Source organism: Macaca thibetana, chromosome 9 (genome assembly GCF_024542745.1).
Source record: "Macaca thibetana thibetana isolate TM-01 chromosome 9, ASM2454274v1, whole genome shotgun sequence".
Taxonomy (NCBI): domain Eukaryota; kingdom Metazoa; phylum Chordata; class Mammalia; order Primates; family Cercopithecidae; genus Macaca; species Macaca thibetana.
This window is the reverse complement of record NC_065586.1, coordinates 123,098,417-123,114,994: the sequence shown is the minus strand read 5'-3', so window position 1 is coordinate 123,114,994 and position 16,578 is coordinate 123,098,417. Positions and strand designations below refer to the sequence as shown.

Sequence of the window (16,578 nt, the reverse complement as noted above, 5' to 3'; positions counted from 1 at the left end):
ATTCCAGCTGTGAGCACAATTGTTTTTCTCTCAAGGTAATACACATGCTGGAGGTAAGAAGATGAGAGTCCTAGTTTGTTTTCTTCCCCACCTCTGACAGCACCACACAGGAGATATGCTTGGAGATTGTCACGGATCAGACATCCTAGACATCTGCGTGGGACTTGGGGCTCTTTTTCCTTTAAGTAGCCTACACAAGCTAGGAAAACGATTTCATCTACAATTCAGACCTGTGATAGCACAGATGAAGTAACAACTGACATGCTGTGGTGGGATGATGGGGAGCTGGAGTGAGGAGGACAGAAGGGGAGGGATTACTAGAAGACGTCTGCCCTACCATCCAATATTCTAAGGGCATGGGTTTTCTCCTCTCATAAAATCTATGAAATATCTTCTCAGCCATTTCAGAATACAGATTTAAATTTAAGTATTTGTCGTCTCTGCACAACACAGCTAGGTGCTCTACGTCTCAAAGAACGCTGTGTCCTTCTCTCCCCTCCGGAATCAGGGTAGGCAGCCAGGATCCACATTCAGGAAGCGTTCAGAGAAAAAATAATAAAGTCAAACTATGAAAGTCTGGGATACACTTGGGGCTCAAATGCTCATTAAGTATTCATGGAAGGAAGGAAGGGACAAAGAAGAGAAAAAAGGAGGGATGGAGAGAGGAAAGAACAAAAAAAGGAGAGAAGGAAGAAGCTAGGGAAGAAGGGAAGAAAAGGGAGGGAGAGAAGGAACATGAGTATCAACCTCCCCAGAATCAGTGGGGTACAGGGACTCACACCTGGAATCCCAGCACTCTGGGAGGCCACAGCAGGAGGATCGCTTCAGGCCAGGAGTTTGAGACCAGCCTGGGCAACACAGTGAGACCATGTCCTACAAAAAATTACCCAGGTGTGCTGGCACCTGCCTGTAGTCCTGGTTACTTGGGAGACTAAGGCAAGAGGATGGCTTGAGCCCAGGGGTTTGAGGCTGCAGTGACCTATGACTGCATCACAGTACTCCACCCTGAGTGACAGAGGGAGGTCCTGTCTCAAATAATCATCATCATCATGACCAGGAGCAGTAGCAGCATCGTCAGGATCTCCAGAATCACTGCAGTACTTGGTCAGCTAAAGTCAGGAATGCCCAGACAATGGCCTTAGAGGCTTAGGGAGCCTCACTGAGTTGTAACAATTGCTACAACTTGTCTTGTGACCACTTTGTGTCCTCGACAGTCTCAACTCTTCTAACAAACAAGTTACCCCAGCAAAGAAACTCAGTTTGTGGACCATGCGTGGCTCCTGCTGGGTCCACACCAGGACAAAGGCAGGCAGAGGGATCATGGTCTGTGCCATGCTGCTGACCACCAGAATGCAGGCATTCAGACGACTTTAGCACTGAACACTTCCTGTCCCAAACACAAGGGGCAGCTGAGTACTTCAGTCAGTTTCTATGTAGCCTAGTAGGACTAAACCATGCCAGTGGATCACTTAGGGCCTAAAGAGAAACTTAAAGCCAAAGAGATACTATTGACAGAAGTCTCAGAGATTGACTCCCAAACTAATGGAGAAGAAAGGCTCTGCAAAGCCTAGTTAAGTAAGATTTAGTAACCCAGAATGAGTTAGGGAAGCTCTCAGAGAACAGACCTTCTGGGCTGAAGGTATGAGGAAGAGAATGTTAACTGCCCATCCATTATCTATTTCTCCCTAACTTCTTTACTAAAATCACTCTGGTTTTGTAGAAAGCATCAATCAGCCCATCTAAAAATCCTTTCCAGCTTCCTGCGGGTAGGGTGGTCATGTGACATGGTTCTGGCCAATAAGATGAAAGCACACCATACTTTCTAGGGATGGGGAAGCTCTTTCGAAGGAGAATAGTTGGCACAGCTGTCTCCCCTTTGCCTTCCCCTCTCCTCCACCTGGAACGCAGAGCTGATGCTGAGAAGGACAGGAGCCATCTTAGGATTAGGAGATAAACAGACCCCACTAAGGATGGTGGGGCAGAGAGATCAAAGGAGCCAAGGATATCAGGACAGAGTCCTCATGCAAGTGCATGAACTCGGAACACTTCCTCCAGGCTGCACATTATGTGACTAAAAAAAAAGTGAACCCCATATGGTTAAGTTACATAAATGGGGTTTTTCTATTACATGCAGCCAATCATATTCCTAAGCACTATTAGACATCAAAGAAAAAAAAATTACGGACCATGAATCTAAGATTTTGTGCCATTTGTAGTTTGAAATTGAAGGAGATTAAAGAAAGAGGCAGAGAAATAATTTGCTACTGGTCAACCTGGGTAACTCAATCTTTTCTAAAGCAGCATTATAGCATTTACTACAATAGTAGAAACACTATGATTATTTTTTTTTTTTTTTTTTTTTTTTTTTTTTTTTTTTTTTTTGAGACGGAGTCTCGCTCTGCCACCCGGGCCGGAGTACAGTGGCCTGATCTCCACTCACTGTAAGCTCCGCCACCCGGGTTCCCGCCATTCTCCTGCCTCAGCCTCCCGAGTAGCTGGGACTACAGGCGCCGCCACCACACCCGGCTAGTTTTTTGTATTTTTTAGTAGAGATGGGGTTTCACCGTGTTAGCCAGGATGGTCTCGATCTCCTGACCTTGTGATCCACCCGTCTCAGCCTCCCAAAGTGCTGGGATTACAGGCTTGAGCCACCGCACCCGGCCAACACCATGATTATCAATGCACGATCGTTTGAATTACAAACCTCTGAATGAAAGGGAAAGTCAGCAGTGTTATCTGGTGAGAATATGCAGATCATCAAATGCCTGAGTCAATGTCATATTGATCACAAACTGCATAAGATTAACATTTTTCAAATAAAACACGACAAAATCTGTAACATCTTTCAAGTTCATCCTCCCATCCTAGTACTGATTTGGGTTTAGTGTCATCAGAGATTTAAAATCAGTGGGGAAAATATAAGAGCAAGGCAGAGGGGGCCAGGAAGTTCATTTTCATAGAATTAACTTTACTGAAATAGAATTAACTGTACTGAAACATAATCAAAATACAAGAAAACATAACCCAGCTTACCATGCTGTGTTTCACCCTGACAACGAGCAAATAAATGACAACTTAGACCCTTGAGGGAAAGCTTCAATCCACACCAAAGGTCATGCATATCCATAATAAGCAAAATAAAAGGGTGTATCTTTAATATCTAAGTCAAGGATAAAACCATGATGCCCTCAAACATGCCATCTTTGTATGCAAAAACGGCAGCATGAGGATTGTGGTTTTAACCATGGGCACCCCAGAGTGCACACAAACACACTCCAGTCTCACATCACTGGTGGTTGCCACCCTGTTTATGACTTCGGTAGGTCAACACACAGTCAATCACTTGTTGCTCTGTCCTTATTTCTAACATGGTAGACAAATGGTCAGATTGTGAATTCTTTCCCCTTCTCCTGGGTCCTTCTGGACATGACTGCTTCAGACAAACGAAAACGCAGTGAGGAGGAAATGGGAAGGCACTGATGAGGGTCCACACTTAACAATCGCTGATTTTCGCTCATCGGTTACAAGGGCACCATGCTTTTCAAAGGCAAATGTATTTGCTAATTCAGAGGGACACAGGTTAATGAACCCCATCTGTGTGTGGAACTCACAATAAGAACAATAACAGCGTAGGACCACCAACATCCATTGACATCACTCATGGCAGGTCACCCACAAAATAGCCATCCCCCAAAAAACCAAGCAGAGGGAGTGAAATTGCACACCACACCTCAATACGCTTGCTTTTCACATCCTTTGAATCATACAGTGAAGAGGCGTGGGCCAACTTAGAAAGTTCTCATTTTAGCACAGCTCTTAACCTGCATCTGTATCTATACAATATTAAGGCTCTCTATAAAATAATCAAGTCACAAATATCCCAATTTATTTTACTGAGGTAAAATATACATAGATATAATTTACCATCTTTACCATTTTTAAGTATACAGTTCAATGGTAATAAATACATTTATATTCTTCTTGTTCCCCTTTAACCCTTCGATTTACTTTAAAGCTCAAAAATCACTCATAAGTGCATCCACACAGGGTGTGAAAAATGTCACTAGGCTACAGCACTTGAGTAACCTTCCTCATGGAAATACCCTATGTGGGAAGACTTCTCCCGAAATGAAACTTCACTCTACTGAGGAAAAGAGAAGGAAATCCCAGAGTCTGTCCAAGTGAGGCAATTTCACTTGGTTTTGCCTTTTCATTGTTGTTTTGTTTTCATTTATTTATTTTGTTTTTGAAACAGAGTCTCCCTCTGCCGCCCAGGCTGGAGTGTAGTGGTGCGATCTTGGCTCACGGCAAGCTCCGCCTCCTGGGTTCACACCAGTCTCCTGCCTCAGCCTCCCGAGTAGCTGGGACTACAGGCGCCTGCCACCAGACCTGGCTAACTTTTTTATATTTTTTAGTAGAGACGGGGTTTCACCATGTTGGCCAGGATGGTCTCGATCTCCTGACCTCGTGATCCACCCACCTCGGCCTCCCAAAGTGCTGGGATTACAGGCGTGAGCCACCGCGCCCGGCCTATTTTGTTGTTGTTGTTCTTTTGGGGCTTTGTGCCACATAAAGATATTCTGAAAAGGGCTTCTGAGCCCTCGGTGGATGCCCAGGACTGCACCTGCGCCATCGCGAATGCTTTCAGGAGCCAAGGCTGGACTCACAGGCACACATCTCAGATGAGGAACAGGGCTCTCGCCTCAGCACCAGCAGGGACCCGGGAGGGTAAGGAGAGAGTGCGCAGCCCACCCCAGGATCCCTATCGAGTAGTGCTCTCTCAGCCTAGAAAGCAAGGGGGAAAAGAGGAGAAGAAGAAAGGAAAGAATAAGGGGCCGAGAGAAGGGGAAGGAAAGAAGTGAAGGATCTCCTGCCAGTCCTCTGAGAGGCCGTGCAGGGAACAGGTACGCACTGATTGAACAGGATCCTGGAGCGCACGATGAACTTGAAGATGGACTCCAGCGCTTTCATGGCTTTATACAGCTGCTCGTTTACTCCCGGCTTCTCAGCACCGTCCACGTAGTTCTTCAACACTTTTGTCAGCTTCCTATTCACGATACAAACACGCACAAATAAGCTCAGGAAAGGACAATATCTCAAATCTTAACTGCTAAGGAAATACACAAGTAGGTTACTTTTATTTGGTTTCCATCTATCAGTTTATGAATATCTGTAAAACGTTTTCTTTTTCTTTTTCTTTTTTTTTGAGACAGTCTCACTCTGTCACCCAGGCTGCAGTGCAATGGCACAATCTAGGCTCACGGCAACCTCTGCCTTCTGGGTTCCCGCGATTCTCCTGCCTCAGCCTCCCAAGTAGCTGGGATTACAGGCGCACACCACCTCGCCCAGCTAATTTTTTGTATTTTAGTAGAGACGGGATATCACCGTTTGCCCAGGCTGGTCTCGAACTCCTGAGCTCAGGCAATCCACCCCCGTTGGCCTCCCAAAGTGCTAGAATTATAGGCGTGAGCTACTGCACCTGGCCTGTAAAACATTTCCTAATCAGTAAATGCGCCTGATAAAATCTCTCTCTGAGCGCAAAGTCTGAGCATTTAATAAGCACTTTCTAAGTGTAGATGTTGTTCTAAGCAGGTGAAATGCGTTATCTAATTTAGCCTCTACAGCACACACTATGAGGCGGTATTATCTTATTTAATGGATGAGGAAACCAGGACTTCGACAGGTAAAACACTAGCTTCCCGAAGGTCAAACAATAAAATCGAAGAGATTTTCATTACAGCCAAACCGAGACACAAAAAATGTTTTCAAAAAGGCATGACACCAAAAATATTCTCTGGTAGATAGTGGTGATGATTTTCTCAACACTGCACTTTAAAACTATTAGGTAGGGGCCGGGTGCGGTTGCTCACACCTGGAATCCCAGCACTTTGGGAGGCCAAGGCCTGAGAATCACTTCAACTCAGGAATCTGAGACCAGCCTGGCCAACATAGTGAAACCCCGCCTCTAGAAAAAATACAAAAATTAGCCAGGTAGGGTGGCATATGGCTGTAGTCCCAGCTACTCAAGAGGCTGATGCAGGAGAATCACTTGAGTCCAGGAGGCAGAGGTTGCAGTGAGCCAAGATTGCGCTACTGCACTCCAGCCTGGGCGACAACAGTGAAACCTTGTCTCAAAAAATAATAATAAAATAAAATGATTAGGTGAATTTTATGTTATGTGTATTTTACAACATTTTTTTAAAGGCATGAAATAGTATTTGTTATTGGAGAGCATCTCACTTTTATTCATGTTAGTTGATTTTCTAAAACTAGAGTTCTTATGCTGAAAATTAAAATTTTACAAAGTTTTTCAAATAGGAGGCAGTCTTAAATTATTAATAAATATTGTAAAAATCCTTATAGAAAAGAGTATAAACAATATATAAGAACAGTAAGAATACTATCAATGGACACATGAAGATTTTAAAATATTTTTTACATTTCCTAATAAGATTCCCAAAAACATTTAGTTTTAAAAACATAATGACTACTACACTCTTAGTCTATTTATTTATAAATTGGGATCTAAAACCAAGTAACATCCTAATATGAAAACATTTAAAATCTTTTCCATGATAAAAAAAAAGTTTACATACTTTAGAATACAAAAAAATTGATTAAAATTATTTGTAAATTTTTCATCCTACTACAGAAGCAATCATAGACAGTTGGTATAAATAAACTATATATTAGAAGCTTAATGCTAATTCATGGCTTCATAAATATTTTCAGTGTTTTCACCAGGACCTGTCGTAGGCTGGGGGGGTTAGGGGGCAGATGGGAGAGGGATAGCATTAGGAGATATACCCTAATGTAAATGACAAGTTAATGGATACAGCACACCAACATGGCACATGTATACATATGTAACAAACCTGCACGTTGTGCACATGTACCCTAGAAGTTAAAGTATAATAAAAAATACATATATATTTTTTCAGTGTTTAATTCATAGATAGGTTTTTTTAATTCCTTGCTAAAGATGAAGGGAAATGTATTAATAAAGTATTTTTACTTTACTATAATTCAAATAACCAGAAAGTTCAAATGATAATAGATCTACTCAAAGTTTTAGGGAATGTGAGAAGATTAGAAGGTTTTTAAAAATCTACAAATGTATGAAATTAATCAACTTCATTAATAAATACATGAAAATTAATATAAATTTCTGCCTAGTACAGACAAACTTTGGGGTATCATAACACTGCTGTTGGATAAATGGGCATAAAATTTTTTGTTGTTGTTGAGACAGAGTCTTGCTCTGTTGCCCAGGCTGGAGTGCAGTGGCATGATCTCAGCTCACTGCAAACTCCACCTCCCAGGTTCAAGCGATTCTCCTGCCTCAGCCTCCTGAGCAGCTGGGACTATAGGCACGCACCACCATGCCCAGCTAATTTTTGTATTTTCAGTAGAGACAGGGTTTCACCACATTGGCCAGGCTGGTCTCGAACTCCTGACCTTGTGATCCACCCACCTCAGCCTCCCCAAGTGCTGGAATTACAGGCATGAGCCACTGCACCCAGCCAGGCATAAAACATTTTAGAGGGTAAAGTGGAAATACATATTATAATATCTGTTGGAAATATCATTATAATTAAGGTTATTAAAATCCTTTGACACCAGGAATTCCAACTCTAGTAACTGTCCTACAGAAACGATTACAAATGAATCAAATGATGTTCACTGCCGCATGATCTGACTAGTAAAAATACATAAACAATGCAAATGCCCAACCTTTGAGAGCCAGTTCAATAATTGGTGATACATCCCTGCAATGAAATACTGCACAGCAGTTCAATACACAAAGTGAGAACTCCCTCATCACTACAGTAAAAAAAAGGCCAGTTTTGTCATTATGCTGTTAAAAGAAAACAGCAGTTACAAAATCAAAGGTCTGTTGTGAATCTGTTCTGTATTTTATATTTTCTCCCTCTGATCTTTTTGTCTGTCCTTATGCCAATACCATACTATCTTGGTTACTGATGTTTAAATCTTGAAATTTTGATCTTCTAAAATATTATTTCAGTATTTCAGACTTTTTGAAACATAAATTTTCAAACTAGCTAGTCCATTTTTTTTCACAAAAGCATATAGAATTTTCATTGAGACTGTGTTCAAACTATAATTTGAAATAAACATTCAAGCAGTATTTTATTTTTCAATACATGACCATGGTATATATTATCCAATTATTTACTTCTTTTTACATTTCTCTTAGCAAATTTTGCAATTTTCAGTCATCTATCAGTAACTTTATTCCTCATTATTTTTATTTATTTATTATTTATTTTTGAGACAGAGTTTTACTCTGTCACTCGGGCTCTACAGAAGCACAATCTTGGCTCACTGCAACCTCTCCTTCCCAGGGTCAAGAGATTCTCCTGCCTCAGCCTCCCGAGTAGCTGGGATTACAGCTGCCCACCACCACGCTTGCCTAATTTTTGTATTTTTAGTAGAGATGGGGTTTCACCATGTTGGTCAGGCTGGTCTCAAACTCCTGAACTCAACTGATTCACCCACCTCAGCCTCCCTTCCAAAGTGCTGGGATTACAGGCATGAGCCACCACACCCGGCCTATGACTTTTTGATAATACCATAAACTGTACTGTACTGTACCATACTGTAATTCTATGTACTTTTAATTCCCTCTCTCAATTATGTGTACATAGACAATTGAAGTTTCCTTTTATGTTTGTTTTATTTTCAAATAAATTATAAAATAGATTCAGGAGGGTTTTTTACATACAAATCACATCGTGAAAATACAGTTTTTCTTTCCAATCGTTATACCTGAAATTGTTTCTTCTTGCTTTACTAATCCCAGTGCAATAATAAACAGATATGGCAAGAAGAGACATCCACGTCTGTTCCTGAACTTACAGGAAAAGCTTTCCATGTTCCAGCATTATATATAAGGTTAGCTATGACTTTTCTTAGCTGAGCTTTATCAGATCAAGGAACTTCCCATCTATTCCTACTTTGCCAAGAGATTTTATCATAAATAGATGTTGAATTCTGTCAAAGGCATAAAGCTTCTGAAACAGTGGTGCCCAACAGAACTTTCTGCGGTGATGGAAACCTGTTTCTGAGCTGTCCAACCTGGCTCAGCACATGTGGCAACTGGGCACTTGAAATACACCTGGCACAACTGTGGAAGTAAATGTTTAATTTTATTTAAATAGCCACGAGACTAGTGCTGTGACATTAGACACTGCAGGCATTGTTAAGGCCTTTGGCTAGGCAAAGATTGTTTAGCCACAAAATGAAAATCCCTGTTTTTTTAAACGATGATTTAGGCTTCAACAAAATTAAAACTTTCTGCTCACCAAAAGACACCATTAAGAAAAGGGATAAACAGAGGCAGGAAGAAAATGTTCAAAAATTGTGTTTCACACAAAAAAAATACATATATTTATGTGAATAAACACACAAACACATACACACAGATACCATACACATCAATAATAGACAACAAAATATAAAATGAAAAAGAGATTTGAACAGACATTTCACAAATGGCAAATCAAAAAATATACAAGTACTCAGTATCATCAGTCATCCAGTAACTGCAAAATAAAATCACCAAGAGATCTAATTTTGCCCCCAGTACAATAGCTACAAAGTCATACAATACTAAATGTTGATGAGGATACAGAGCAAATATTCACAGATTACTGGTGGGAATGCAAAACGGTACAATCCTTTTGGAGAACTGTCCGGCAATATCTTACAAAGAAAACTATACACGTATCCTTTAGCCCAGCAATTCCACCCCCAGGTGCTTATCCAAGGGAAACAAAAACAAACTTCACCAAAGACTTGGACAAGATTCACAGGAGCCTTATCCGGAATAGCCAAAAACTAGAAACACTTCATGTAGCCAACAACAAGAAAATGGCTAAACAAATCATGAAATATTCATACAACAAAATACTGCTCAGAAATAGAGAAGCAAAATCAAATATTTAATGACGCACAAAGCAACATGGGTGAATCTCAAGAGAATTAAGTGGAAGGGAAGACACCAGACCCAAAAGAGCGCATGACCCCACTGGTGTAAAGTTTAAGAACAGGCAAAACACATTGCTAACAGAAACCAGAGAGTGGCTGCTTGTCTGGGAGTGGATGGGCTCAGATAGGCCAAGAGGGATGTTCCTGGGGAATGGCAACGTTTTATGTCTTGTTTTGGGCAGTGGTTCAAAAGTTATACAAAAACTGTCCAAACAAAATGAAATGAGCATTTTGTTGTATGCAAATTAGGACAATTTTTAAAAGTTTTTAAATTTTAAGTAAGCAAAAATAACAATGCTGTTTTGTAAAATACGCAACTAGTCATAATCTTAATAGCAACGTTAATATAAACACAGGAAATAAATGCTGGCACAGTAGATATCTCCAATGTGTAGCATTATATACAGAAAACTTTTACCATCTGCACTATAACATTTGGGTAATATGAGATTTCTTTAGTTTTTGGTTGTTGTTGTTGAGCATGTGTTATTTTTAAATGATAGAGGCTGTAGTGAGGATACGCCATTTTTAATTCCATTCATACTTCTACACTTTCAACCATTACTAGCTCATCAAATAATAATCCTTGTTCACAAGGATGACCCTCAAGCAACAGCTTACACATAATAAAAGAATAACTAAATTAACAACAACACACTTTCATTTTTTAATGTATTGAGCTGAACTACAACTCTCCAAAAACTAACACCATGCGAACAGCCAGTAAGACACCAGGAAGAATATCCCAACCAAATGTCTCCAGTCACCAACATCTTATGCACTCAACAAGATTCACTGAGGCTTTTTAAAAGCCACATGAAAGACTTTTATATTCATAAAAGCAATCTGCTGGGGTACTGACAGCATGTCTGTTTCAGTTGTGAGCCAGTAAAGGCCAGACTACTCACTCAGGTTATGGAACGAGACACTCAGAAGAGCAACGTTCACTGCAATTATGGATGAGCTAAGAGTAACTATTTCACCAATACATCACCATGAAAAGCTTTTTTTTTTTTTGAGACGGAGTCTCGCTCTGCCCAGGTTGGAGTACAGTGCCGCGATCTCGGCTCTCTGCAACCTCTGCCTCCCAGGTTCAAGTGATTCCCCTACCTCAGCCTTCCCAGCAGCTGGGATTACAGGCATCTATCACCACACCAGGCTAACTTTTTGGTATTTTTTTTTTTAGTAGGGATGGGGTTTCACCATGTTGGCCAGGCTGGTATCGAACTCCTGACCTCAAATGATCCGCCCACCTCGGCCTCCCAAAGTGCAAGGATTACAGGTGTGAGCCACCACCCATGGCCTGAAAAGCTTTTTGGGAGACTGAGTGGATGTGAAGCCACTTCTAACACTGATCAGGTGCCAGAGCTCTAGCAGGGAGCCCTGATGCTCTCAGAGTCAAACTCCTGCTTGGTGTTCTGAAGAGGTGAGGTCTGCAGATCCTCCTGCCATGGTGTCCAGCTCCATCGGCTGGAAAACGCACCTTGCCACCACTCTGCGGGTGGTGCTCACTGCACAGGAGAGCACGCAACACCCTGGCACGAAGCCTGCTTCACTCAGTTTTACTAATTTTCCCAAACTTACTGGACCACACCCCTCTTATTACATCTATTAATATCCCAGGGAATAAACATTCCATAGAACACATTTTGGAAATTCTTCAAACCAGTTAAAAAAAAGAAATAAAAATAATAATAATTTGCAAAGAGAAGGACTTAGAACCAACAAATGTATCTTAACCTGGAATTAGACAGCAAAAAGAAAGAAAATAAATAAAAGAAGGACTTAGAACCAGCAAATGAATCTTAACCTGGAATTAGACAGCAAAAAGAAAATAAATAAAAATAAATCTGCCAGGCCATCTTATATCGGCACAAACAGCAACCCCCTTGGCACTGGCTAGAGGGGCGGAGCAGATGGAGCACCAGTTGTCAGTGAGGAGCCTGCAGCAGCTCCGTAGAGTGGACAAAAAGGAACCCAGCCATGCTGGTTTTATGGAAGAGCAGCCCCCAAAGCTGACGCCTCCTTTCCTTCTCACTCGGACCAGTGCTGCTCAGTCCAGTGGGGCTCCAGCATCCATGAACTACCCACGCAGGGGAGCCGCAGACACGGCTCGGGGTGCTGAAGAGAACTGCCTGCTGCCAAAATCTTTCATGCCTTCTCTTGGTGTTCTTTGGGAAGAAGGGCTAAAGATCTCAACATTTACCAAAGAAGAGAGGCTACATGGACAAGAGTCTACAGTAATCCTGTACCTGCCAAAGCCTTCTAGAGGAGAAGAGGACAAGGACAATCTGGCATAATACTCAGTACTGGAATTTGGCCTGGCCCAGAGAATACTGTAAGCATATCACCAATGCAGGGGCGACCTTCCATGATGTGGTTACAGCTGTCTGAATCATCACTGACTCCTCTGGAATTTCAAGGTGGAGACATGGGGCTGCTAAGGAACCACCTGAGGTTGCCAGTTTACCAAAACATGCTAACAATACTTATTTTCCAAAATAAAAACTTCTTTTCCAGCAGATTCCAAAGATTGAATGAGAGGATTCTTTTTTTTTTGAGATGGAGTCTTGAATTTGTCACCCACGCTGGAGTGCAATGGTGCGATCTCAGCTCACTGCAACCTCTGCCTTCTGGGTTCAAGTGATTCTCCTGCCTCAGCCTCCCGAGTAGCTGGGACTACAGGCACGTGCCACCGTGCCCAGCTAATTTTTGCATTTGTAGTAGGGATGGGGTTTCGCCAGGTTGGCCAGACTGGTCTCCAACTCCTGGCCTCATGGGATCCACCTGCCTCGGCCTTCCAAAGTGCCGGGATTACAGGCGTGAGCCACTCCGCCCGGCCATGAGGATACTATTCTTATCTCAGGCCCATCACAGGATAAAGAAAAAATAGTACTTTTTGTTTGTCTCATTAGGAAACTCGTCAAAATCTCCATTTTTCTTTCTCCACCTATGAGAATGGCTGCATCACTCTTTCCCCAACAGCATAGCGTGGCAAGGCTGGCGCCAATGAAGAGATGTGGCTGCGGTGTGGTAAGCTGATTCATGGCTCTCATCTTCTGAAATTCAAGCGAGGAGCCTAATCTGAGAAGAGCTGTTTGGCCATATTTCAATCAAGAGGCAGAATTTTGGAAACGAGCACACCTGGAGGCCGTGCACACCTGGAGGGCGTGCACACCTGGAGGCCGTGCACACCTGGAGGCCGTGCTACGTTTGCCGCAGTCTGCAGGCCACTTCTGCAAATCCCACACGCTCGTGTTGGTCACGAGAGCCAGGAAAAGTGCCCTGCAATGCACCCTCCCCATGGTCCGTAAGGAACTACTCAACATGCCCACACACCGGGCGTCTCCACTTAGCCAACAAAATGTTTTAAACAAACGTTTATTAGCAAGCAAGTGCAAAGAACTAGTCACAGCTCGTTCCGCAGGCTGGAGGACCTCACAGCTCTTAGCCTTCCTGGAGTTCCACCCACCACCTTACAGTAAACACGTACTCGAAGCAGAGAGCAAAGAATCCAGGCGCAGGACTGGGCTATATTAACAGCTGGCTTCAGAAGGCCAGAGTCCTCTGACATGAGTTCGTGACTACACACAGGGAGGAAAAACAGGTATTTTGCAAAGTATGTTGATGACACAGAAGGGAGTTTTAACTAAATTTACTCACACTAAAGAGAATCCTTTCTACTGATTCTAAGTGGGATGTTCTTAAAGAAACTATTTAAATCTTTATGTTTTGCTGTAACTCACACAATAAAAAGTTTGAATAAATGCCAATAAATTCCACCACGAAAGAGCCGGTAAGTCACCATAATAAATCTAATAATAATGAAACCCAATAATTGCTTAGTGCTTTTTAAGTGCCAGGGATTAGTCCAAGCACTCTACATGTAATAACTTATTAAAATTTCCACACGAGCCTACAATCATGCTCTGATTACAGACAAGAAGGCTGAGGCTCAGCGAGGTTAAGCAACTTGCCCAACAGAGCTTGTGAGGGACAGAGCTGCACATCAAGCCCAGGCAGCCTGACTCCAGACCCCATGGCTCTGCTCTTCAACACCAGGCACGCTGCTAAGCTGGCCCAGGCACCACGCGCAGCCTCTGGTGTCTTCCTAGACCTCTGGGGCACAGACGGCAGAAGGGTGGACAGAAGGAATCCAAGACAGTGACAGCTGCAGCTTGTCAAAGAAAAGGGAAGGGGCTCTTTAAAGAGCAAGGAGATACGTTGCAAAGTACAAAGCTGCATCTAATTCACACTCAACAACCAATCTCCTCAACACAGGAACACATGCATTTCTCCATTCATCAAAGGCTCGTGGGGAAGCCGCGGTGTCAGACACTCCACATCCATAGCTCAGTTTCATCAAACATAAACTGAAGATTTCCAAGATAAATGTAAGGTGTGTGGGAGAACAAGAATTTATTCCAGAATATTATGATTTATCACATATCTCTTTCAACAAGGTTTTTAGGTATGTTAAGAGAGAAACAATACTAAAAATTATCCCAGTAAACTCAGAGTTTTGAGCGGGGGTAAATACACGGTCATAGACAAAAGTACATGAAAAAGACTCTAAATAGCACAAATACCAAAAAAAGAGGTACTGATTTTAAAACAAAGTAGGAACTTACGTGTAGGCTAAAGTTGCACTAAAGTGTTTCTTAATGTAAGTTTCCAAAACAGGATTAAAATGCTGAAATTTTCTATCAGCAATCAGTCCAATGATAAATACCTGTCAAATTAATCAGTAATATTTTCATTAGCATAACATAATGTAAGCCATTTTATAGTCTTCATCAGAACCATTTGCACCCCTGTGTTAGGAAATGAACCAGAACATTTTCACATAGAAGTTGGTGGCTAGTTTACCTCTTCTTACCCTGGAAATGACATTTGCCTAACTACAGTTTTATAATTAAAAAGAAAAGAAAAGAAAAGAAAAAATTGGCCACCCTAACTCATCTTTGATTGGATTTACAACTGAAAATGCGTTCAAAGTCACCGGGACGAAGCCCCCACCCCCAGCCTCAAAGGCTGCGGCATGAAAGAACGCTGTTGTCCCAGCACATGAGAAGGAAAGCTCTCTTACCAGAGCATCAAAGACCAATGTGTCAAAAGTCTCACTCTCCGAGTTCTCCATCATGATGTTGAAGAGGGCATCCAACGTGTCCTGAAGAAACTGCATAGACACAGAAGGTCAGCTGATAGTGTGAACCCCCCCAGACTCCCCCGACACACTGGAATAGCTATCATCTCCGCCGTACTCCAAATACCCACCTTGCCCCCAACACTACCTATAAAGCCATTCGGGATCTTTTACAGCCACTAGATGCACAAGACAAAAATTTTGGATGAGTGAATTCAGAACAAAGAAATGATGCCACCAGAGTTAAATGGAGAGGGTCAAAGCAAGGAGAGGGCCTACTGCTTCCCCCAGGAGGCCTTTCCAACCCTCCTCTTGGTTTTCATCAGGCTGGTGACAAAGCGCTGAATGGTAACTCTGGGAAGATGATCTGATTCATTCTACACTGGGTACAGGACTCCAGCTAGTGAACGGGCAGAAGCTACATAGGGACAGGACCCAGCTGAGCGGAAGAAAGGACCTTCTACCAACCAGGGTGCCCAGGCACGGAAGAGGATCGTGTTTCTGAAACTGGAATACACAGCAGTATCCCAGTTTGGGGACCAGAAGGTGCTTACTTTATTCAACAACAATGTCGAAATTAGTTACAGCTGACTAAAATTTACCAAATAAATTCTACCGCAAAGAAGGACAAAGCATCATACATGTAATTAGGAAGAGACTTCAAAGACATGTCACACTAAAAGTCAGCTTCAAGTCCCACCCCATCCTCCCCTGCAGGAAATGTAAGATGGCCTGAAGATGACTGTGTTCAAAGTGATGATCCGTATTACAAGAGAAGGTCAAGAAGAGGCAGAACGCCACACAATGAAATACTGGCCATAAACCTGAAGTACTGATGTATCATGATTACTCATTAGGGATATACAAAGGGAAACCCTCATGAGATATCACTTCACACCCACTATCTGGCCTACAGTTTAAAAGAAGAATAAGAAGAAGTGTGGGCAAGAACGCAGAGAAATTGGAGCCCTTGTACATTGCAGGTCGAAATGTACAATTGTGCAATTGCTATGAAAAACAGTTTGACAATTCCTCAAAAAATTAAACACAGATTTACCACGAGTCAACAGTTTCATTCCTAGCCATATCTCCAAAAGAAAGGAAACATATGTTCACAAAATAACTTGTACACAAATATTATTCATCATCTCCAAGAAAGCAGAATCAATACAAATGTGTGTCAACTAATGAATGGAAAGACAATCTGTGGTCTATCCATGTGATGGAATGTTATTGGCCATAAAAAGGCATGAAGCAGGCCAGGCGCAGTGGCTCACACCTGTAATCTCAGCACTTTAGGAGGCCAAGGGGGCCGGATCACCTGAGGTCGGGAGTTTGAGACCAGCCTAACCAACATGGAGAAACCCCATCTCCATTAAAAACACAAAATAAGCCAGGCATGGTGGTGCATGCCTGTAATC

The 16,578-nt window shown here is 42.3% G+C and overlaps 1 protein-coding gene across 1 annotated transcript in view; it reads right to left on the bottom strand.

The window, feature by feature from the left end:
- The window catches only part of DOCK1 (dedicator of cytokinesis 1), a 557,083-nt gene that overhangs the window by 405,301 nt on the left and 135,204 nt on the right, over window positions 1-16,578 (bottom strand). The window contains 3 exon segments of the mRNA XM_050803710.1: window positions 4,913-5,047; window positions 14,643-14,743; window positions 15,101-15,190. Coding sequence (XP_050659667.1) covers window positions 4,913-5,047; window positions 14,643-14,743; window positions 15,101-15,190 — 326 coding nt within the window.